The sequence below is a fragment of the Cololabis saira genome, chromosome 17, assembly GCF_033807715.1.
Source record: "Cololabis saira isolate AMF1-May2022 chromosome 17, fColSai1.1, whole genome shotgun sequence".
Taxonomy (NCBI): Eukaryota; Metazoa; Chordata; class Actinopteri; order Beloniformes; family Belonidae; genus Cololabis; species Cololabis saira.
The window spans coordinates 32,431,955-32,456,232 of record NC_084603.1 but is presented as its reverse complement, the minus strand read 5'-3'; the positions used below and the strand labels follow the sequence as shown (position 1 = coordinate 32,456,232).

Here is a 24,278-nt window from a genome sequence, read left to right as displayed (position 1 = left end):
TGGAAAGAGGGGATGGCAGTTTTACTGGGGGGATGATTTTGACCGTTTTTATTTCAGGGGGGATGCCATCCCCCCTCATCCCCCCTCAACTCGAGTACTGATTATCCCCCATTTTTAATTAGGGATACGAACAAAATATGACATATCAAAAACAAAATATCAGTGTATACAAAATAATCCCAGAAAAGATGTCTAAACTGGCACACAGCAGGCAAATTTGAAATACTTTTGCTTTAATAACAACAGGCAAATACCAAGAATGCAACATAATAATCAGGAGGATATTAATAATGCTGCCTGAGAAGTTTGTAAATGTTCGTAAAAAGTTACTTCCTTTTTAAACTACATCTCCCAGCATGCATGCTGTGGCGCGCTGACGTCAGTCCCCTCACAGCTACATGTGGCCTCGCCGCGCTAGCGACACCTGGTCGATGTGGCGCTGCTCCGCTAGCCCCAGAGCTCCGTTAAAATACACATTTATCAGCTAAACACGCTTCCTACACAGCTGTTTCTGAGCCAGCATGCCTCCCAAGAAGCCCGCTCCGGTTACGGGGAATAAAAAAACTCAGGAAAAGAAGAAAGAGAAGATAATCGAGGTAAAGATTACACGAGTTAGCGGGTCTGTTCCCGGCGTTAGCGGGTTAGCTGAGGTGCTAACTGGAGCCTGGACGGCTGGTGAGCCGGTTACACACCTGGTTACACACCTGGACACCTGTCAGCGGCCGGGGGATGTGGTTTATTATCAAACCTGTCTTGTGTCGAGCGCTATTGATCGAGATTTAACCTAAACGGGCGCTTTTATCGACGACATATGTGTGACTAGCCTAGCACACTGAGGGACCAGTAGGTCCTGGCACCGACACATCAGCCCGGTTTGACCGTAAATGTTGATTAATCCTTTGGTTTAGTCGGTAGATACACCGGGATCATGTTGGAGAACCCCAGCAGGGTTTAATGTGACCAGCCTGGTTCTGTGTGGAGATACAGCTATGTTGGGCCTGGCCCTGCTCGCACCAAGGCCAGGGTTGGACTTCTGAGTGCAGAAGTTGTAAAGTTGAGCTTCAATCAGACTGTTGTTTATGAACAAAAACATAAATAACTGTTAAGAACACGGTGACGTCACCAGTGGAGCCCTGGCCGGGTCACGTGGTTGAGCTGGAGTTGGTGTGAGAACAACAGTTGGTTCACATGGACCAGTGACAGCACTTTATCACCAGCTTACTGTACAGTTACATCATCAATCATAGACACAAAGGTAGAAACAAGCAGTGTTAACTAGGGGTGTAACGATACACTAATCTCAGATACGGTACGATACACGATATTGAGGTCACGATAACAATACGATATTATAGTCGGGTGCACACAAGCCGGGACTCGAGGGCCAGTCTACTGCATGTTTTAGATGTTTCCCTGTCTTCAACACACCTGATTCTAATCACTGGTCGTCATCAACATGTCATCAAGGTTTACACAACTCTGTTGGTGACACAGCCTTGTCTATCAGGGTTGTGTTGAGGCAGGAAACGTCTAAAACGTGCAGTAGACTGGCCCTCGAGTACCGGCTTGTGTGCACCCCTGATTATAGTGGTATTTTTTTTTTAACAACCTTGAATGAGGAACATATGACTGGAAAAAATTGTCTTTTATTTGAAAGACACAAAATCCAAAACAATGGTGTGCGTTTGCCCTATTGTTACAGTTCCCACAAACTGAACTAAAAGTAAATGTCAGGTTTGCATTATGCATCTTCAGTTTCATACAAGTAAAAATATTTTGCCACAAACTGAATAGTTTCTCTCATGTATGACTTGACTTTTTTCTTTTCCAGAAATTTAACAACTATAATTTAATAAATAAATATAAGTAAATAAATAAACTGTGAAAAGTCCAAAATGCAACATGACTGTTATTTATCTTCTGCCAGAGCTAAGAGCTTCACATGCTCCAGCCTGAGGCCTTAAAGGTGACCTATTATGGCAGTTAATGTATATTTTAAACAGGCCTTGAATGTCTTAAAAACAATCTAAAGCTTGTTTTTTCTACATAAATCATAAATTCAGCCTGTGGGCCCTGTCACTAGTTTTACCGCTTCTAACCTCTTTTTCTGTGCTCCATTCTAAGGGAAGGGGGGGTATGATAATGAGGCTCTGTGCTGATTGGTTCCCTGAATGACGTGTAGCAGGGGAGGAGAATAAACCTCGCTCCGCCAGAGCAGCCCGAGCCTGTAAATTAATACAACACTGAATTTTCACAAATGGAAACTTTATTGTTAAAAAAATAAAATATGAGTTGTATATAAATAACATTTATGCACTATTTAAGCCGGATCTACCCGGCGGATGCTGAACGCTGGCCCCGGAGCCACGCCGGGCGCCCGGGAGCAGCGCTGCTGGAGCAGCGCGCGTCACCGCGGCTTTAACGGGGGAATCTGACCGGTTCCGACCGGCCGAGACCGCAGGAACCGGCCTGGACTGGTAGCAGGGACTCCCGGGGACCGACCAGCGGAATTTCAGCCGGATCTGCCCGGCGGATGCTGCGCGACGGGCGCTGCAACCCCACGGCGGGCGCACAGATCGGCTCCGGAGCGCATCCGCGGCACATCGCCCGTTAGCGGTGATCAAACTGACAGATTTGCCTGAAAATCTCGGAGGGTGAAGCTGGTCCAGCCTGGGACAGACCCCCAAGGACCCAGCTCCCAAACCACCCGGGAACCTGGATGATTTAACCCGGATCCGCTCCGCCGCGGCGCCGCGTCCGACTGGCTGAAGGATGGAGCGCTCCAGCTCCGTAGAGAGCTGGTTGTGGGCGTGGTTTCAGCAGCGGAGGCTGAACCTATGGAAATCTGCTCCCATCGTGACGTCACGACGGGAGCAGATTTTAATCGGCTCAAAAAAAACACGTGACACTGGGGGACTCTGTCCGGCGGGGGTCAGAGAGCTTGCAGAAATTCATGGTATTTTGTCTCCCCTGTGCTGGCAGGGTGAGGGAAGACCACTTTATATATGTTAAAACAAGAAAAAACGTGTTTTTCATAATAGGTCCCCTTTAAGGTGAACCCCGTTATCGTTTCATCCCGCTCCCACCTTTGGAGACGACACAACCTTTACATCATGAAAAAGTTTGATTTATGCTCACCTTTATAAGTAAAAGTTCGGAGCTCAAAACCCTGCAAGAGTCCCGTGATGGGGACCACAAAACGGTACTAGTTTCTGTAGTGTAGAGTGTAGTAAGATTTTTGTTCGCAGGTTGAGGCGCGGTTGTCACGTGATTCCGCTGCACCAATAGGATGCGCGTTACTAGTAAACACAATTTTTTAATAACTGAATACCGCACTACAGTTAGTCACCTCCACGACACGTATCGTGAGGTTTTTGTATTGCGAAATTTTGTGGCGCGATATATATTGTTATACCCCTAGTGTTAACTATTGTCAGTTGTATCATGCAGGCTTGATAATAGTTTCTCAGAAAATGAGTGTGAACAAATTAATTAAACTGTTTAGAATAGATTTTAACAGAAAATTCAACACGAAAAACTGTAATCTACTTCCTTTAATCTCAATTTAATGGTCAGATAATTTGTGGACTCCTGGACATTACATAGTAATCTTGATCCACTTGCTAGTAAATATAATGAAACTAATCAGCAGCTTTATCCTTAAGATTATCATACCAATTACCCTGCAGTAGGGTCAGTCTGAGCAAACTATATTCTGAATGTGCACTTACTAGATGTGAAAATTAGTGATGAGTACAGATGTAAACATGAAACATCACATGATCTCGCTGTGCGTTTCGAAAACTCTACACTAGAATACTTAATTTTAACCTTTTCATATCATCGTTACATCCTTGCTCTCATCAGCATTTAACATCCGTAATTCAACCAACGGACTTCAAAGAGCCACGATCAGAATTGTGAGGATGTTTGTTTACATCAGATGTTGGTGGAACTGGGCGTCTAAGATTGCTCTCTGCTTTTAACCAATATTGCTCTGACACGGTCCTAATTTAGCACATATGTATCATCAGGCTCAGTGCTACATCAGTAAATCAACAATTAGCTTTCTTATTTTGTTGGTTTTTGAAATGTGAAGCAAATATAGGAACTTTTCCTACTGAAATGGCTTTTTCAGGGGATCTTGCTGCATGTTATGTAAAAAAGTGAAGATTGAGGTCAACTAAAATTGCAATCCTTTTTTCCCTTCTTCTTAGGACAAGACTTTTGGCTTGAAGAACAAAAAAGGGGCCAAACAGCAGAAATTCATCAAGAATGTTACTCATCAAGTCAAACAAACCGGTGGCCGACAGGTTCTTGATTTCATTATTTTTCTTTATCTATTCTGCAGCACAAAGATGAAAAGGCTATGAAAGATGATTTCTACATTTGCTTTGACTTGTATTTATTGCAGACAGTGTGAATTCAAGATAGGTCTTGGTAAAACTTTCTTAAAAAAGAGATATTTTTAAAATAGGTGTTGTCTTCAGATGAGACTGATCACGATCTGATGCAAAAGCAGTATTGATGGAAAGTCTTTCAGGAGCAGATGTGCAGAAGATTTTCGGTTTGCAAACTAATCAATGAAAAAAAAATCTGATGCAGTGACTCTTATTTTATTTTTTAAATTTCCATCTAACGTGCATAATGTGATTAAAAAGAATCATTACACAAAGGTCAAGCAGATCAGGCTGAGGTGGGTATCCTATTAACAATCCCTCAGACAACACTGTGAGCACCGTGAACCATTCATCAATCCCAATTAGAATCTCATGGCCGAGGGATTACTTTGGGAAATTTGGCAAGCATAACAGTATGGACATACATTTAAAGAATGTCAATTATAAGTTTTAATGTGCAAAAAAGAAGCCTTATGTCAACCTTGTCAGCGGTGGAGATGACATCTGGGTTCTCAAGCACCCGGGATGACAAATGACAATAAAAAGGCTACATGTCTCCACGTACGTCTACAGCTCCATTCTGGACATATTACAAAGGCCTGGATAAAATATTGTATGAATGAAAACATTAACTATCTTTTACTGACTGCTGTAAGTTAAAGGTCAAGGTGAATGTTTTAATCAACTTGTTAATTGTACCCCCTTCATCTTTTTAAGTAGGAAGTGGATCAGATGATCTTAAAGTAATTCATGATTTTGTGTTGAAAATGCGCAGGCGGAAGGAGACAAAACCGGGAAGAAGGCGGATAAAAAGAAAGAGCTGGACGAACTCAATGAGCTTTTTAAACCGGTAGTCGTTGCCCAGAAAGTCAGCAAAGGTAATGAGCAGGGAGTTTGCCAAGCTGCTGGGGTCGGGGGGTAAACGATTCTGAAGTTGCTTGTCATTTATTGTCATGTGTAATAAAAAAAAAAAAAAAAAACTAAATTCTTCTCCATTGTGAGTATAAAAATATGGTCAGTAATCAAAAGATAATGGTTGGCCCGTCTCTGCGTGTGCAGGTGTCGACCCCAAGTCGGTGCTGTGTGCGTTCTTCAAGCAGGGCCAGTGCACTAAAGGTGACAAGTGCAAGTTCAGCCACGACTTGTCAATGGAGAGGAAATGTGAGAAGAGGAGTGTTTACGTGGATGAAAGAGATGACGAGCTGGAGAAAGGTTTGTGTTTTAACTCTGTGCAGCACAGAATCAGAGAAATTGTGCTTTTCATATTAACACCCTTAAAGACTTCAATAACTTGGCCATCTGCTAAAAATGGGAACAGTTTCAGGAATTGCTTTGCATTCTACATGTTAATTGCCTAAAATAATCATAAGCCCAAATGCTTTTTCTGTGGCATTTCTAGATTGTATCCAGTTGTGAACAGCGAGTAACACCCTACACCTGGCATGTTTGTTGTTGTTTTTTAGGGATTTATGTTCGATGGTACTTCTACACATGTGTCAGTGGAGCGGGTTTAAATGTAGTTCAGTCTTTTTTTTTTATATAACCTTGACTGCTGCTCAGACTCTTGATTTTAGTTGGGGGGGCGTATTTGTTGACATCACAGAGACTAATATTACTGTTCTGCCAGTTTTATGGGAGTGTTCAGTCCTGATAACACTGGTGGGGAAAGAAAAAAATAAAAACCAGTATAATGTTTGCACTGACCTCTGGTGTTTCCACGGCTACACATTCAGATAGCTTGATATCTGGGTGCAATGATCTCATAAATTATCTTAGAGATCAGAAACGAATGAGATTTGCCTGCAGTTCAAATGTAGCTTTCAGTAAACTCCCAACAAGGACCAAGAGTTCCCTGATGACTAGGGATGTCACGATGACAGATTTTCTTGGTACGATTATTGCCAGAGAAATAATCGCGATTTAACGATTATCACGATTATTATGTATTAATTAATTTCACACTATGAATGTGTAAAATCACATGAACACTCCTTAGAGATCTTTAAATGTCATTTATTTTTCATGCCAAATATTAGCAACAAAGAAAAGTAACCAAAAAGTACAACATTAATGACAATAATACCATTGGAATTAAACAAAAATCACTTCTGTGTTAATCATCCACAGCAGGATTTCCCTTTTGGGTAATAACGTTTCAAATGCTACATGCAAACTGTAAACTGTATTACAAAAATGTTTCTGAACATTTCTTTTGGACCTGAGAAGATAATTTTTAAAACAGGAAAAAACATCTACCTAGCTTTTGACTTATAGCTGCCCTCTGAAACATAAATAATACTGTAACAGTGAAAATAAACAAGACCACATCTGAAATTAAATACAAGCTAGCTATGTATTTCCTTTTGGAACAAAAAAAGTGGTGAAAGGCTGCAGGACAGGAGCCACCTGCAGAAGACTTGCTTCAAGTCCTTTCAGTTCAGGATAAAGTGCAGGAATGTCAGCTACGTGCTTACGTCGGGGGCTGGGGGCGGGGCTGGGGACGGTGTTACTGAACAACCAAAGCAGAATAAACACGGAAGAGCGCCGTTTTTTAAACAACGGAGCGTTGAAGACGGCGGTTAAGTTAGCAGACTCTTTTATTATTACATCCATTTATTTAATAATGGTTGTAAAACAGAAGCAGCAGTGGTCTACGGTACAATCCATCAACAGAGCCCGCGACGGAGCGCAGCCTCGCGTCCGAGCCCGCTCCCAGCCCGTCCCTGCGGGCCGGGGATTTTTTATTAAATAAATTGATTTATTTCGGCAATGTTTACACACTGGAAAGCCATCGTCAACGATAACCCCTTCCTCATTTTTGCGGTACCCATAATAATCCCACACAGCTGATTTTATCCGCTTTTTGGGGGGGAATAACTCTTCATCCATACTTCACTTCAGCTGCTCCGCTTCCGCTTGTGTAACTTTATTTTCGTTCCGTGCGAGTTGCACTGATCTGTCTATGGTTCCGGGTCCCGGCGTAATCTTTGGAAAGTGACGATGTTTAGGAGTCTTCACGAATAATTAATCGTGCCGTTTAAAATCGCGGTTAATAGTGAAAACAAGTAATCGTGACATCCCTACTGATGACGCCCTGCCAGAGCGGCAGATGTGACCCAAACTCTCACTGCAACATTTTCTTCTGGGGTTTTCCTGTCCAGCATTAGTTCTGACATTTTCAATCATGCTTATTTATAGCTTTCATTTTCCTTCTCTGTTACTGAATTGGTATTTCTTCTCAGAACCTTTTATTGATTTTGGATATGAGAGGAAACTAAACGTCTCTTAATCGGTGCATCTGTTCAGCTCTATGTTCAGGGAGGGTGTTGAGCTCTTCAATGATCTGAGCTTCATTTGCCCAAAGCTAAAAGCAGGTTTTCAGACACGCCGTTTATAAAAAAAAGACACATCCTAATGAAGACTCTAGTTTGTTTCTGCACCATTAAGCAGCCACACTGTGGAAAATGTATTTAAAGTGAAAAAAAAACAGCAACCACTACAAAGCGATGATGCTCGTTGCAACAACGAGTTTGTTGGTTTTAATTTGATTTTATGCAGTTTTTAATTTTGTGGAAGTCACTGACTGTTGGACTTGTTGTGTTCTGTTCAGACACGATGGACAACTGGGACGAGAAGAAGCTGGAAGAAGTGATCAACAAAAAACACGGAGAGGCAGAGAAGAAGAAAACCAAAACTCAAATTGTGAGTCTGATCTTACAGTGAAAAACAAAGCCTTAAGAATAAAGATGAAAAGGCAGATATACTCAGGGAAACACGAGGGAGTATCATTGTTCCAGCTTCTACAGATTTATACAAAACCCTTCTCCTATAATCCACCGTGGATGTGGAATAATCTCCACATCATTAGTAAGTGTATTATAAAAACTATAAGGTGGCTGTTATTTTTACTTGATTATTTTTGTTTTTCCTGCCTGGCTTAAGCTCCCAAGAGCCTGAGCGTCTTTGCTGTGATTCCTGACTGCTGATACGGAGGATACACAGATGTTAATTTATTTCAACTATTTCCTTATTCTTTCTGTCGTTGCAGGTGTGTAAGTTCTTCTTGGAAGCGATAGAGACTAATAAATACGGCTGGTTCTGGGTGTGTCCAGTGGGGGGCGACGTTTGCATGTACCGGCACGCTCTGCCTCCCGGCTTCGTACTGAAAAAAGACAAGAAGAAGGAGGAGGAGAAAGAGGATGAGGTCTCGCTGGAAGAGCTGATAGAGAACGAGGTAAATACAGACGGTTTTTGTCACTTGTTGTGAACAAAAGTTGCTAAAACTACTTGCAGTCCACCTCTCTATTTGGTGCTCGCTGCGGGGGAGTAGCATCAGCACATTAAGACACAGCCCGGCAGAAATGCATGTTTTGGAGGGGGTTTTCGATGAAAGACTTTATTTTTTTACTTATTTTTTTCCCCCTAAATTGAATATATTTGTGTACTTTTAGACTTTGATGTAAAAGTCTAATATTTAAAGCCTTTGCTCAAAAGAAACATTGAATGCTAAGCTAGAGTAACCAAGTTTGGGTGGGATGTAACTCACAGAGGCTCTTTTCTGGCCCAGTATTGACTAAGGACCAATCCCAATACACCGCCTACTTTCTACCACTAGCCCTCAAAATGAAGCCACAGGCGTAGGGCCCTTGTAATCTTCCCTAGGGATTGGGACACCACTTGCTACGTCACTGCGTGGTTTACGTTCGGGTACGTAAGCGACTGCGTAGATACGTTTGCACATACGTCACCATATCAGGAAGCTGAGAGCCAAAAGCTGTTTTAATTTCCGCTGTAGCGCTGTTAATATGACACTTTATTAAGTTTTAATATTTTTTCAGGCGTAAAAGTAACCGTTAAGATTAGTGATGCACAGATCAGGATTTTGAGGGCCGATCACCGATCACGAAAACCAGTATCGGCCGATCCCGATTTTGCCGATCACAGCGTGAAATCCATAAATTCGTCAATATTGTTGTCTCATGTACACGACACTGACATTGTATTATTAGGTATAAAAATTAGGAGATTAGGTGTAAACTCGGCTTACAAAGAGTAAGTGTAGTTTAGTAACTTCAGCTTTCCTGTGGTAATAATTATGTTCAACATGTGACCAACACAGAAACAGCAGACATGTCACTCTCTAAAAGTTGATACAAGTTGTAAACTATAAACCTTAGTTTTCCTGTGGAAAGAGGAATTAAATCTTAAAATAAAAATTAATTATGAATTATTAAGCTTTGTGAAAGCTTTAGCGGTAGCTTTCGCCGCGTGTGAGGAAACTCTTGTGAGTGAAGCAAAACTCTTCACACTAGAACTCCAAATGTCCCTCGTGAAGCGACTGACACGGCTTTGGACTGTTTATAGTTTGGTAAAACTCCGACAGGATTTCATCAGTGAAATATTTATGACGCGCGCACCGCGGATCCAAGCTGCAAACGTTTTTAAACCCGATGTCTTCTACAACTGAAAGCGGCTGATGAGCAAAGCATATGAATTCATTACCTTACGATGTCGTTCTTTATTTTTCTTGCTGTCGTTTATAACAACAAACCGAGCCAAGCGTTTGCAGTAGATTATCCCATTTCCGTGGTGAAATCAGAACTGGCCGCTGCGTTTAGGCGACGTTGGGCGACTGCTTCTCTATGTAGCGTGATGACGACTGATGAGGAAGTGATTATAGCTAGGTCACTCGTCAATCAAAAGTCTACACCCCATGGTATAAATAAATGTATTTCTTCATGTAAATTAACTTAATGTGAAAATAATCCCCCACATAGATGTGAAATCTAGCTTTTGAGATCCAATTTGTTGGGTTTTTTTTTAACCAGTTGTAAATGTTTATTTTTGCTGCAAAGTTGGACATTTTAACATGAGTTTGTGGAGGGTTGACTGGCTTTTTGAGCCGACCCCCAGTGGTCAGTCAGCGAGCTGTGTTTTCTGTTGGCGCCTGTACTGGCATCTGTCTGTCTCTCCAGCGTTCAGCTCTGGGTGTAAATGTAACTCGGATCACACTGGAGACTTTCCTGGCTTGGAAGAAGAGGAAAAGGCAGGAGAAGGTTGGAATACTTTTAAATATGTCATGAACAGAAATGTCTGCAGTCCACTACATTTGCCTGAAGATAAAAGTTGCTCTCAGGTCCAGCAAACAACCGTTTTTATTATTGTTTTTGACACAATCGCTTGCTTTGATTACAGTTGGATAAAGCGAGGGAACAGATGGAGCAGAAGAAAGCTGACTTTAAGGCTGGGAAGTCGCTCGTCGTAAGTCAAGCCTTGTTTGCCGTCATAAAACCTCAGGTCATGTCAAGAGAACACGTGTCCAGGATTATGTGACGATGATTGCATCACATATCTCTCCAGGTAAGCGGCCGTGAAGTGTTCGAGTTCCGCCCTGAGCTGGTTGACGATGACGACGACGAAGCTGACGACACTCGTTATTCCAACGAAGGAGAGGAAGAGGACGAAGAAGAGGTATTTATAAAAGCATAAATCGGTCTTTTTCATAGTTTGAGAGTAAGCTGTTAGTTTCAGAGCAGAAGGATTTTCTATCTCACTCCTGAAGCGTCACAGAACAATAATGCTGCACCTCCCATCAGATCAGGTCTGGTGTAGTTTGAAATGTTCTAATGTTTCCATGTGTCGGTCATGGGGTGCAGCAGGTATCTGCAGGTCTGACATGTAAATATGCAGTCATGTCTGAATGTTTACAACTAGATAAACTGGGGCAACAAGTGTTCCCGTTTGGAAAACAAACCCTTGGGTATTCTAAAGAAAATTCACCCCTCCAAGTGATATTGAAATGCAGCGGTGATGACTGCAGCGCTTGGATTTCAGGAAATAATACATGACCTCTGTGATGAAATGTTAAATATAAGGCTGGTAGTGTTTGCGTGTAACCACACGACTCCTGCTACATGACTCTGTAGTTTTAGTTATGGTCACCAAACTAAATAATGAAATGAAGTATGTTAAATAGATGGTGCAGGTTTTGTGGTTAATACTCACTGATGATGGCTTAAAGGGGTTGTTACAGTAATGCATTTGAGCGAAGCAGCCCTTTTATATTCCTTTCATCTACATATAAAGATCAGCTCTTACCCACTTTATTTTTATTTTTTAATATTAAAATGTTCCTTTTTTCAGTTCTATCATTAATCGCATGAAGTAATTTGTTTATTATACATCTTTGATGTATTCAGCAATAATTAGCCTTTTACCACTATTTCTTGTCTCCACCCTCACCCACTCTTTTCATTTAAATTTCTGTTTCAGATTGAAATTAACGATGTCCAGGACATAGACTTATCCCGTTTCGTTCCACAAGAGGTCGACAATACAGGCATCACTGTAGCGTCTACGGACCGATTCAACTCTAGGACTCGGGCGGAGAGGACGAGACCAGATGACGGTAAAGCAAACGTGCTGGCTAGATCTCAGTCAACGTTTTTGTTGCATTTTAGAAAACTTAGAGCGTAATTTTATTCTTCTGATTAAAATCCAATGTAACTATCCTTCCTCCGTCTGCTCACAGAGGAGCAACTCAACGGAGCCTGTGGTGGCGCTGAAGCCAACGGGGTCTCAGGAGCCGAGGAGGGAGAGGACGGCGAAGGGGGCAACGACGACAGTGAAGAAGGTGAAGAAGTACCGGTGGATGAAAACCTGTTCATGGGAGAAGATTTGGAGGAGCTGGACGAGGAACTCAACACACTGGCCCTGGAGGAGTGAGGGGAGAGCTTTGGACCACAGAAAGGACAAAGGGATGGGCCGATGGATGCATGGAGCTAAACATCAAAGAGACCAGACATTTGAATGATTTTAAACTTCAGAGACTCCGGTAATAAAGCCTGATTATTTCACGACATCACTGCCTGCCTCCGCTCCCGTTTCTTTGTGAACCCACGTCATTTCCCCGTCGCTTCCTCAGCAGAATCCAGGAAGCCAAACTCAGACCGATTCCGGTGAAAGATCACACTGTTCATTTTTGTTGCTTGACAGAATTGCTGGCGCCCTGAGCTTCTTTACCCAATCATTTAAGTATTGAATATTTTGATTTGCAAAGTTAGACACAGGATTTCAAATTGACCATCATTATATATTCAACATTGGTTTTTTTTTCAGAAACTTGTCATACAAAGTGGGAAATGGGCAGGAATGTGAGCTTCATTTGCTCTCATGCCAGAATTACTTTGAAGTTGCACTTTTCATCATTCAAGTGGAGATTGTTGTACAACAGAGCCGTTAGCTCATGTAGCTGAGGTGAAAGCACATTTTATTTTAAAGGAAATAAGATCTAAAAAAGTTGGCCCATCTCTGAGCCCAGATTTGTGCTCGTTGCCAGCCCGGTATTGTAAATAAAGTTCTCATGAACACCTTCCAAAATAAAATAACTGCACATCCAGCGTGTTTGGTTTTTCTTTGAGTCCCAGAGATTTTCACAATTTTAAAAAATGTGAACATGAAATTTCTTGGTCATGCAAACATTTAATTTCAAATCATTCGAGGCATTTTCTTTCAAACCTTCAGCTTGATTAAAAATAAGCAGACCAAGTTACAGCCCAAAGCTGTTCTCAAACAAGAGATGGAACAGATTCAATCCAGAATCAATACTGACAATTCACAGGCTAGATTACACTGATCAAAAATAAGTGGATATAAACTGTACAAACATTTACTGTTGAAATGACCATACTTGATTTATCCTATTCAGATAAGCATTCATGTATTACAAAGTGCCATCTGTATGGATGATCATTCCCTGTAGTTTTTCTGCACTTTTCTTGCAATTATCAACTAACTTTGTTTGAATTAGTTTTATTTTTGAGGCATGTGCTGAATCAGAGCCCAAGTGTACTGGTGCTTTTCTGTCAACATGGTCACTTACCGTAAGTTTATTTCAACACCCAGAATCTCCAATTATGTAACAAAAGTTAATGTCACATCAGAGGGAGTGTTTTAATCTCAAGTTGGATGTTCATTCTGCTGTATTTATACTGTGCACTAAAGTGTCACATCCATCCTCTTTTCTTTTCTTGCTGTTCTGCAAGCACAGACTTGATCGTGAAGACATTTTGGGGTGTTTTATTAAATCAATTAGCTGATTCATGAATGACAAAAGCTGTAACAGAAGACACCAGACAGCCCAAATGCAGAGTTAAATGCAATTTTTTATTGAAAGAAAAAAAAAAAAAAGTGAAATGTCATACAACTTTGAACTCATTACAGGGCAGACTGTGTGAACAAAAGGAGAACCAGACCTTTACTACCACACTGCTCCGAGTCCAGTTTTACCAATCCTATTATTAAGCATAACTAAACATTTAAAAAAAACTTCTAGTAATTAATCAACAATATTGATAAGTGAATGTACATCAAAGGCATGACTGACCACAAACACACTGTACATGCTGCCATTCACAGACGTTAAATGAGCAGGACTCGGTTTTAGCTGTGGCTGCAGCGAGCGCTCGCTCGGGCAGTGAGTCAGACAGGTGTCAAGGTCGGTCAGAGGTCGGGAGGAGTTGGTGATGTCTGTCGGTCGGTCAGGTCAGGTGTCATTGTGTCGTGACAACAGTCGCCTAGGGGACAAGAAGCTGCAGGGTTATTCATAGGAACGGAAAAAAAAACAGTCATCACAAACTTGTCAAGACTCTTATTTCATTACTAGGACAGTTCAGGAGTGCACAGGTGGGAAACTGCGGCTCCTGAAGGAGCTCAGCGCTCTTTTCTAAGCATCATCATTTACTGGTGGTGCTGGATTCAAGTGCGGATGAGAGGCAGCACTCTCCCAGACCCTGCAGCGTTTACAGCCAGCCAGGAGTCTGCATGTTCATCCTCACCATCGCACAGTCATCTTAAAAGATCCTACTTTAATTCAAGTAGTTGTATTTCCTGTCTTTGCACATTTGAATTATGTTTAAAACATTTACTGTGCTTGATTGTTAGCAGGCTTAGGTTTGTTGTTTGTTTCACAGCAGTCAGAGCAAACATCTACTTCAGGTGTTTGATAAGGTTGGTAAGTGTTTACGGGCTGCTGTGAGCACCACATCACAGGCTTCACAGAGATTATTCCTGCTGTGTAAACAATAACTCATCACAGTAGAAACTACTTTAACACTGTACGTCCAGGTATTCATGCTGGCAGAGCGCCACACTTACCAGTCGGCGGTCGCTTGATCCTAGTAGGTACGAGCACGTTTGTGAGATTCCTCCCTGGGAGGATCTGCCAGCATCACCTTCATCTTTACTCCGTTGACCACCCGGCCGTGCAGCAGCGCCATGGCGTCATCTGCACACTGCAACACAGGAGAGGAAGGCAAAGATTTGTTTAGATTAAAAAGCAAAAAAGGCTCGATTTAGTCTGAAATGCAGTTCCCACAACAAAGAAGTTATTTTTTACTTCCCACAACATTTATGGGGCACTTCTTAATGACACGGCCTTTACCTGTTTGTCTGCGTACTTTATGTAGCCAACTTTCCTTCCAGGAACCAAATGGACCTCAATGAGGGAACCAAAGCGACTATGGAGACAAACAGAAGAAAGCATGGCAGGAGAATTCATATTTGATTATAAAGCAACTACATTTATTTCTCCCTTACTACGTCAAAGATTATTCGTAGCTTGATGTCATCAACAAGAGCAGTTTATTGTGAGGGACCCAAGAGTCACAAAATACTGAACCGTGGCCCATATTTATACCATTTGATGGCAACATGAGTAGTTAAAACTAGAAATGCACCGATCGATTGGTATCGACCTGATAATGCCCCTATCGGTTTTGATCGGAGATCGGAATGTAATAGTTCAGAGCGCCGATCAGATGACGTTTACAACAACAAACTGCCGCAGGAAAGTTTAAGTTAGTAAGCTACACTTATTCTAAGTCGTCTCTAAGAGTCTCAAGAGTGAAATATTGCCTCAGCCTGAAATAAAACAGACAATTCATGATACTTTCTCATCTCCTAATTTGTATACCTAATAATACAATGTCAGTGTCATGTACGTGAGACAACACTATTGACGAATTTATGGATTTCTCGTTGGGATCGGCAGATACTGATTTTGGAGATCGGTTATCGGCCCTCAAAATCCTGATCGGTCATCTCTATTTAAAACCACCACCATTTTCTTCCCGGTGTTATGACAAGAGCCACGGTGGGATGCAGAATGTGCAGCATTTACCAGAACACGTCCTCCAGCACGTCGGGGGGCAGCGGGGACGGGCTGAACACGACAAACAGACGCTCCCTGGATTTACTGTCGGGTGGAGCGAGCTTCTTCAGAGGTGGCAGGCTGACGTCCGCCTGGACCCGGGACACTGGTGAGACGTTAGAGTAACTCTGGCAGACACAAACACACACACAGGGTTCATTAATGACGGGTTCACACCTGTTCTGCTCTGGGGGGGTAAAATGGATCTGATTTTTTTTTAGCTAAAAGCTATTATTTTGATAGACGTGACAAAAGACAGAAGATGTAGGTTTTGGGTCAAATTAAAATCTTAAACATACAAGCACAATGAAAGACAAAGGCAGGGTGAAGTGACAGGAGACGATAAATGAGGCCATTAACTCACAGGAGGTTTCATCATCTGGCTGCTGGAGGCTCCTCCGTTCCACACCGAGGACATCATCTGGGTCGCAACGAACTGCATGGCCATGCGGCCCACGGGACTGCACAAACACACACAGGCACGTTTACAGCTGCCAAACTGGAGACCAAACTAAAAGGACAAATCTAAACAAATAAACAATTGTGTGCGTAAGATTTCCTGTTTATTGTAACTACTTGTTGCTGCGAACCGCACATTTGATTCTTCGCCACATAAAAGCTGCCAAGAGGCTCAGGGAAAATAAACTAAAATAAACGATCTGATCCGTGGCCCCACTGGGGACAACAGCTACGTTCACCATGAATATTGAACGAATAAATCTCGGGACAGAGACAAGTTCAGGGTTAATCATTAGTGGACGTTTGGTCCACATTTTTAATTAATGGACGTATTAACTTTGAAGGGGCTTTCTTCTCTGAGGCTCTATTAACTTCTGACCTTTCAGCCATTAATAAGTAAATGCCTGCAGCTGTACATGCCAAGTATGATGAAGTGTGTGTGTGTGTGTGTGTGTGTGTGTGTGTGTGTGTACGTACCTGCTGCGATCCTCTCCGTCGTCAAAAAAGTTCACTACAATTCTGTTACCAGGTGGATACTCGAAGCCATTCAGCTTCTCTCTGGCGTAAACCGCCGAGCCGAGGTTGCTGTAGCGGATCAACGCATGACCTGGAGGCAGAGACACAAACATTTAAATACTTTTAACTTAGATTCATCATAAAGAACAATATCACATCATTGTTTATAAACTATGTGGTTGAACCCAGGCACACTTTTATGCCATGATCTTACCTATTAAAGCAAAAAGACTAATTTCATATCTACATTGAAAATATTTCAGTCATTGAATTAATGATCGATTATCCAATTGCAGAATAATCAAGAAGGGAACTTGAAGGAAGAAGGGAAGCTTTCATTTCAATTAATTTATAATGCTGAACCTCTGAATCTGTGGATTATTTAATCTTGTATCTAGCCCCTTATTTACAGGTACGATTGCTTTTATTCTGTATTTTGTTAGTGTTTTCCAGGTCTGGTGGTGGAAGCGACCTGAGACTGGAACCTGCACCACAGACAGTCAGACTCCTCTCAATAATAGGAGCTCCAAGTTACAAACTATTAAATCAAACAATCGGGTTTTAACACCCAAGATAAAAGCAGGATTCTTGAAGTTTAAACCCTGGTCCCCACGTTCACATTATTTTCTGGTCCAAACTGATAAAAAGGAGTGAAAATCTTTGCAATGGGTGTAATTTTGAACCAGAATGTCACTGAATAATCAAATATGCTGGAATGTAAACCTGCAGCACGAGTCTCTGCACTGAAGTAAGAGTTTCTGTCTGGTCAGATTTACGTGACTGAAGATTCAATTCCCATAAGAGCAGAAAAAACCAGTGCAGCTCTTTCAATAAAGTGTTCAGTGAAATAAGTAAACTACTTCCAGGGCCAGGCGAAATCAGGCAAAAATCAACCAATTTCCATAATCATTCAATCGATTGGTACGTTGCAACAGTGTTTTATCCGTTTACATGCAGGTCTTGTTGAGGCTGAGAATTTCCCCACAAGATTATATTGCAGCCATTTGTTTATGTCGTCATTTTTCAATAGTTGCAAAGGCAAAAATATGGAGATAAGAACAAAAAAAATCTATAATACCAGGTTCATTTCTACCATGTGATGTTGCACTTTGAATCACCTTGTTGTTGAATTGTGTTATACAAATACCCTTGCCTTCTAAATACTGGAATTGTGTTGTAAGTTTGAAAGAGTGATGTTCTGGTCTGTATTTCTCCACATTGTGTGTGAATTTGTGAGACGCTTTCATTCTCTTTTGATCGTAATGCAACACTGTCCGATTCCCTGCAGTACCTTTGCTCATTCCATAGGAGTCTCTCTGCAGCTCACAGTACTCCATGGCGGGGATAATGTCGAACAAAGCAAAGATCTGCTCCTGGGTGAGCGCGGCCCGCGTGGACATCATCAGAGAACGTGTGAAGTCTCCGGAGCGGTAATCCATGCCTTGGTAGTTTCCCGGGTCAGCGGCTGCACAGAGAGATACCAGAGTCAGGAACAAGACAGATACAATCTGTTTACTCCACCGAGAGAAGATGCCGTGAGACTGTTGCTCTTTTCACTTCACCTCTGGCCTGAAACAGAAAACCTGCAACTCTAGGGGGAACTGCTTGTTCGGCGTAAAGATTTTTCCTAATTCAGTACATCAAAGACGTTCATACCCATAGGATAGGCGTACTGGTTGGCGGATTCTGCACTGCTGACGTAATCCCCTCTGTTTCCTCCTCCTCCTCCTCCGCCACTGTAGTCTTCTACAGGGGTGGATTTGCTGCGAGGTTCAGCCAGGATGGCCCTGTAAGCTAAATAGAAAATCATCATCTACATGTGTCCAGTTGTTCACAAACTTTCTAGAACAGCAAGTTGGCATAATGGCTGGAAACACCAAATAATCCATTTACTGACATTTATTTTAGGGCCGTTGAGCGATTCAAATGTTTTAATCGCTATTCGTTGAAAGATTTTCATTGTTAATTCACCATTAATGGCACAATTTGTTTACATTTTTCTATTGACCTTAAAAGTATTTTTTCAGATTGCATTAATACAAGAACAGACAATTGTTTTTACACAAATGGTTGTTGTATCATTATAATTATGATTATCATTGTTAAAAACGCATCCAAAAGTCTGGAGAGGACAAACTTCGGTCCACAAGGAACGACTGATGTTGATCTGAGCAATTCTGACAAAATACTCATCATTTTTAAAGCCAGGATTGGAAAAAAAGACAAAAAATAAAAATAAAAACAATTTGGTTTGTATTGTTTTACGTGACACAGTTTTAGTTTTTTTTTAACCAAATCAGGTGAATTTATATAAAAGGAAATACATTGACTCAGCCAATGGCTAGCCATCATCACTTTTCATACTTATTTTACCATCTTTTACATTTGCGTCACTTCTTGTTTCTCCAAACTACATGTTTACTGAAATGTGCGTGCGTTAATCTCCCGTTGAAAAACATCCATTATATACGTATACACATATTTGTTAGAATAATTTAGATTCAACCATTCCTTTCTTGTGCTGCTGCTTCTATAACTTTTAAAGAACAAGAAAATAAAGCTGTCTTACATTTGTCACAGTTCTCGATTGCCACCGCGGCCTGGGAGGGTTTGAAGTATCTCACGTAGCCCAATCCTTTACTTTCTCCTGTTGCTTTGTTCTTGATGATGACGCAATACTCAATGTCTCCATACTCCTGAAAGACAGATTACAACAATATCAGCTGACAAAACATACAAATGTATACTTTAAAAATCAGAAACAGAGAGGCAGTCAGGACAAAACAATAGGTAAACTAGAAAGGGATCGAAATGGGCAGATAGAAGACAAGATTTTTTAAATTCTGTGTTCTACAACTATTATTGAAAAGATAGTAGTTAAGGAGATTAAGAAGCATTTTGATTCAAATTATTAACTTTGAAACTCAAACCTACAGCAGTTTTACTGAAAACATCCACCTCCAGAACAGAGAGATGGAGCAGAGCTATGAGCTTTGTTCTTGATTGATGAAAACATACTTGGCAAATGCTTTCGCTTTTAAACCATGGCAAACGTGCACTGAGCCGTAAAACCACAAAACAAAACACGGGTGACCAACTCAAATGTTCTTACCTTGAACGTGTTTTTCAGATCCTCTTCCGTGAAGGTTTTAGGGATCATAACGAAGATCCTGGTCAGCTCCTCGTCCTCCACATCTCTGTGTCTATTTGAAGACCGTGACTGAGCGATAAACACCTACACACCCAGACACAGAAAAGGACCCGCATTTATACTGACATCCAGTTCTACATTCATAAATACACTGAATTATCAACAAAAACAAACAAACACTGCAACAGAATTATAGCTGAATGCATATGCCAGACTGCTTTTTATTGATTTTAGCTCTGCTTTTAACACAATCCATCCAGACATCCTTCTTAGAAAATTAGTCCCTTTTTAATTAAGTGGTATTTTTAATTTGTATCAGACAGGCCGCAACAGGTGAGATTTAACTTTGCACTTTCAGATACAGCAGTAAGCAGTTTCTCCTTTATGTTTACTTTGTACACAAATGACGGTGTCAGCTCCCAACCCGACCAGTATGTGGTTAAATTCTCATCCTCAGTTTACTCCCAGGCAGCTCCGACATCAGCAGCCGTACAGCTGGAGTGGACAGGTTTGTGGGTTGGTGTGATGAACACCACCTACAGATCAATGTTAAGGAAACCGAGGAGATTGTGGTGGACCCGAGGTCAACTGGGGATCACAGCACAATTGCGATACATGGCCATGTTGACAAAGATCTTAATTGGAGCACGCATGTGACAAATGTCTGTGTTAGGATCCACCAGCGCCTCCATTTTTACGTAGGCTCAGATTGTTTGGTGTCTGCAAAAATATTATGTTGACTTTATATAGAGCGACGATAGAGTCCATCGTACGTTATGGCGTCACCAGCTGGTTTGGGAACCTATTGGTCAGATCTAAATCCCACATAGTTAGCCTGGTCAAAACAGCAGGGAAGATCATAGGAAAGCCCCCCCAAGAAATCTTTGAACCAATCTTTGAGTCCACCACTCGGCAGGCCAACAAGATCCTGTCTGACCCTCCCATGTGCTGAACCCTGAGTCTGAGCTGATGAGCTCTGGCAGGAGATACAGGCTCCCCCTGTGTAAATACAATACATACAAGCACTCCTTTATTCCACAATCGGTCAAACTTATCAATGAGCTCCCCCGAGTGGTCCTTGTCTCTTGCCAGGCCGTCATTGTAAATAAGAATGTGTTCTTAATGACCTGTCTGGCTAAATAAATGAATGAATATCAAATAAAGCGATAGAATTGGGTTTTTTTCTCTTTATCATATAATGTTCACAAAGTGTAATGCAATTCATGTCATGGGTAGTGTAATTTGAAGGATCAAATACTCAACATCCCATATTATCATTTTACATCGTGCAAGAAATGATGGACGTGCCAGTAAAAAAATAAAATAAAAATCGACTGTGCGCATGCGCAGAACCTCAAAGTAGCATTTCTCGGCAGGTAGCAAATATTGACAGAACACCGGCCCACGTCGATTTTTTATCTGCTGCTGCAGTTGTACAGGAAGGTTAAAAAATACTGATGATACTAGCATCATTTGCAACAATTTGCACTAATTTATTGTTTTGCACAGCGCTATTGCAAGTGTTTGCACAGGCCTCCGTTAATGTTGTTGGTGTTGATGTTTTTAATGTCCCGTCTGTGTCTGTCTATAGTGCAGCATTGTGGCTTTTACTCCGAGACCAATTTCTCCCGCGGGAGACTTAATAAAGTAAACCTTGAACTTTGAGAGCAAAGCTGCTGAAGCTCGGCCTGGCCGACCAAAGCAACTCCCATTTCATAATACTGCCATCCTTTACACGCTGATGCTCATCGCCCTGAAACAGGTTCATCTGGACGACAGGACCACTCTCCCCACCTCAAGCCTGATTCATGGTCCTGCGTTAAAACGACGCAGCCGCTACAGCGTCTGCGTCGATTTAACGCAGAACCATGAATCATCCTAAGCTGACCCAGGTGCTGCTGCAGAGCTTCACAGTGCAGTGCTGCTGCAGTGGTTCTCTTCACCTTGATGGGCTTGGTTCCCTCCACCAGCACCTTCCCGTGCATCTCCTCCATGGCCGTGCAGGCCTGCGAGGACTTGGAGAACTTGACGTATCCGATGCCTTTGGGCTCCTTGGTCTGCTTGTCTTTGACCACCCACACGCCCTGCACGTCCCCGTAGCGGGAGAAGCGGTCCCGCAGGTCATCCTCCGTGGCGCAGCGGCTGGTCACCAGGAACAGCCGGCTGTTGGGCGGGTCGTCCAGGTTCTCGGACACTTGCTGCTTGGTCGGGTACTCCTCCATCTTTGTTCCTCGCCTCAGAAATGGCGTCGACTGGCTTCGTCTTCCCTTCCGTCACGTGGTTCCTCCGTCGACAAGAGACCAGCGAACCAGCGCCACCTGCCGGCAAGGAGGTCAAAGTGTCGCTCAAAAATGAAAGCCTCCAATGTCTCTTTCAAACTAATCACCAGAGGTGTCAAAAGTATTCACATTCATTACTCAGGTATAAGTATAGATACTAGAGTTTAAAATACTCCTTTAGAAGTTGAAGTATCAACTCAAGTTTTTTACTCAAGTAAAAGTATAAAAGTACTGGTTTCAAAACTACTTAAAGTATAAAAGTAAAAGTAATGTAAGGGGGAAAAAAGCCATCAAGGACAAAAGCCATTGAAAATGAATGCATCTTAGTATAATGCAAATATATTAAAGAACCATATATGTGTACTATTGAGCATTAACATGTGTTTCAGAGAGCAGAAGATATGATGACTAGTTGCCTATAAGTATTGTAATGGTGCAAAAAGTCAAACTTCAGAGGCATGTTATCATTTATCCTAACCTTTTATTGGAATGTACATCCAAGTTTAGTTGCAGGAATCTGAGGGAACGGACGTAAGAACAAAACTGGACAGGAACATCTGAAACAACCACAACCAAATTCACTCTATCCGGATGGAGCAATTTAACTGGATAGTTATTTTTTAAAGGCCGAAATGAAATAGAGTAACGAGGCTGTTTTTAAAATGTAAGGAGTAAAAAGTACAGATAATTGTGTGAAAATGTAAGGAGTAAAAGTAAAAAGTTGTCTGAAAAATAATTACTCCAGTGAAGTATAGATAACCAAAATTTCTACTTCAGTAAGGTAACGAAGTATTTGTACTTCGTTACTTGACACCTCTGCTAATCAGTCTCGTGAAATGTGGCCTGACAACTTTATTTGAATTATTTTGCAGTAACGCAGATGGATCCAGTTTAATTTATATTTCCCTTTATGATTCACTCAGACATATCTTGTCAAACCTGTAATACTTCCCTGCTGTTTTACTTTCCCTTGACGAATAGTGATCTGTTTAAAACACTGTTTCTGAATCTGAGCTGAGGTGTGATGGTCTCATATCTCCTAAAAAAGTTGTTTTGTAGTATTCCATTATTTTTCACCTGTGTATATTGAAAATACATCATCATTTCCGACAGCAGCTGGCCTGGTCAACAGGGCCCCGGACCCCCCTCTCCCCCGTTTACCCCAGACTGTCCCCCCACCCAAACCTCACTCTACGTTACATTAACGGAAAGACCCCACGTCTGACCTTACGCCACACATTAACCCACATCCCAGGTCATCTCATGTATATTTTTTTTCTACAGACTCATTATTCCGGCACTTTAAAACCAACATGTTGTACATTTTTTCCTTTAATATTATTTGCTCTTTTGTATTGCACCAATCACCACAACAAATTCCTTGTGTGTGTTAAACTACTTGGCAATAAACTTCTTTCTGATTCTGATTCTGATTCTGATCCTTTTTTTACACTGTTTTTTTCTTTCTCGTACTGCACTAATTTTATTTTCATTCCACTGTATATACTGTTTATATTTTGTAATTACCGGTATATATTTTTTACTTTTTTATCCTTTCGCTGCATGTGTGTGTTGTGTGTACTGCTGCTGCTCAAAGCAAATTTCCCCACTGAGGGATGAATAAAGGACAATCTAATCTAATCTATTCAATATTTTTTTTTACCTATTTAAATGTTGAAGTTGATTTAAATAGCTCCTTGGAAAGTTATTTATCAACCATGAACACTGGCATTTAAAAAATAAAATAAAATGAAAAATACAGATGCAAAAGATAAGTTGATATGATGAACACAAATCTAAAAGTCTTTCGTCAGGTTCACAAAATAAACTTGATGATATATAATTTGTATCAAATTATTTTTTTTTCGACAACCTTTGCCTATGGAATCACGTGCACATCTTCAGCACAGCTGCAGTTGACATAAGAGTCCAATCTCATAGCCCTGATACAGAGAAGATGTGCAGTGATGGTCAGGAACTGAAATTATATTAAAAGGATGAAATAACTATGCTTTAATAAACTATAATTTTGCATTATAATGCTTACTTTGTAATATTAATAATAATAATAAACTCATTTCATTTCAATTCAGTGCAGCTTTAAAATGACCCACCAATCCCATTTCAGATTAGTCCAATTAATATCCAGGCAAAAAGAAAACAACAAGGAATTATTGCCTGACTAAAGAAACCATCAAAACGGTGCATTTGTAACGGTGTGACGGCCCGTTACCGCTGTACTAACCAGATACATGGTACAAAAC

General features: G+C 41.4%; 2 protein-coding genes across 2 annotated transcripts; one reads left to right on the top strand and one right to left on the bottom strand.

Moving 5' to 3' along the window:
- The first annotated feature begins 403 nt into the window (after positions 1-403).
- Positions 404-12,264, top strand: zc3h15 (zinc finger CCCH-type containing 15). Its single transcript, XM_061744858.1, has 11 exons — positions 404-596; positions 4,218-4,313; positions 5,176-5,278; positions 5,460-5,612; positions 8,011-8,102; positions 8,449-8,634; positions 10,376-10,456; positions 10,596-10,661; positions 10,761-10,871; positions 11,673-11,808; positions 11,932-12,264. The coding sequence occupies exons 1-11, from the start codon at positions 522-524 to the stop codon at positions 12,123-12,125; spliced, it is 1,293 nt and encodes a 430-aa protein (XP_061600842.1). The 5' UTR covers positions 404-521; the 3' UTR covers positions 12,126-12,264.
- A 1,282-nt stretch (positions 12,265-13,546) lies between these two features.
- rbm45 (RNA binding motif protein 45) lies at positions 13,547-22,004 on the bottom strand. Its single transcript, XM_061744660.1, has 11 exons — positions 21,679-22,004; positions 19,697-19,819; positions 19,154-19,280; positions 18,241-18,378; positions 17,876-18,049; positions 16,546-16,675; positions 15,974-16,070; positions 15,580-15,737; positions 14,842-14,917; positions 14,556-14,692; positions 13,547-13,975 (listed from the first exon to the last, which is right to left on the bottom strand). Exons 1-10 carry the CDS (start codon positions 21,955-21,957, stop codon positions 14,576-14,578), a joined length of 1,419 nt encoding a protein of 472 aa, XP_061600644.1. The 5' UTR covers positions 21,958-22,004; the 3' UTR covers positions 13,547-13,975; positions 14,556-14,575.
- Positions 22,005-24,278: the final 2,274 nt, after the last annotated feature.

What these genes read in the sequence shown, in the direction of transcription:
- zc3h15 (XM_061744858.1), top strand. Translation starts at nt 522, where the DNA reads ATGCCTCCCAAGAAGCCCGCTCCGGTTACGGGGAATAAAAAAACTCAG. An exon ending in AGAAAGAGAAGATAATCGAG is followed by an intron (nt 597 to 4,217) that starts GTAAAGATTACA and finishes CCTTCTTCTTAG; the next exon opens with GACAAGACTTTTGGCTTGAA. An exon ending in AGATGACGAGCTGGAGAAAG is followed by an intron (nt 5,613 to 8,010) that starts GTTTGTGTTTTA and finishes TGTTCTGTTCAG; the next exon opens with ACACGATGGACAACTGGGAC.
- rbm45 (XM_061744660.1), bottom strand. Translation starts at nt 21,957, where the DNA reads ATGGAGGAGTACCCGACCAAGCAGCAAGTGTCCGAGAACCTGGACGAC. An exon ending in CTCCTATGGAATGAGCAAAG is followed by an intron (nt 16,676 to 17,875) that starts GTACTGCAGGGA and finishes CTCTGCCTCCAG; the next exon opens with GTCATGCGTTGATCCGCTAC. An exon ending in GACGGAGAGGATCGCAGCAG is followed by an intron (nt 16,071 to 16,545) that starts GTACGTACACAC and finishes GTGTTTGTGCAG; the next exon opens with TCCCGTGGGCCGCATGGCCA.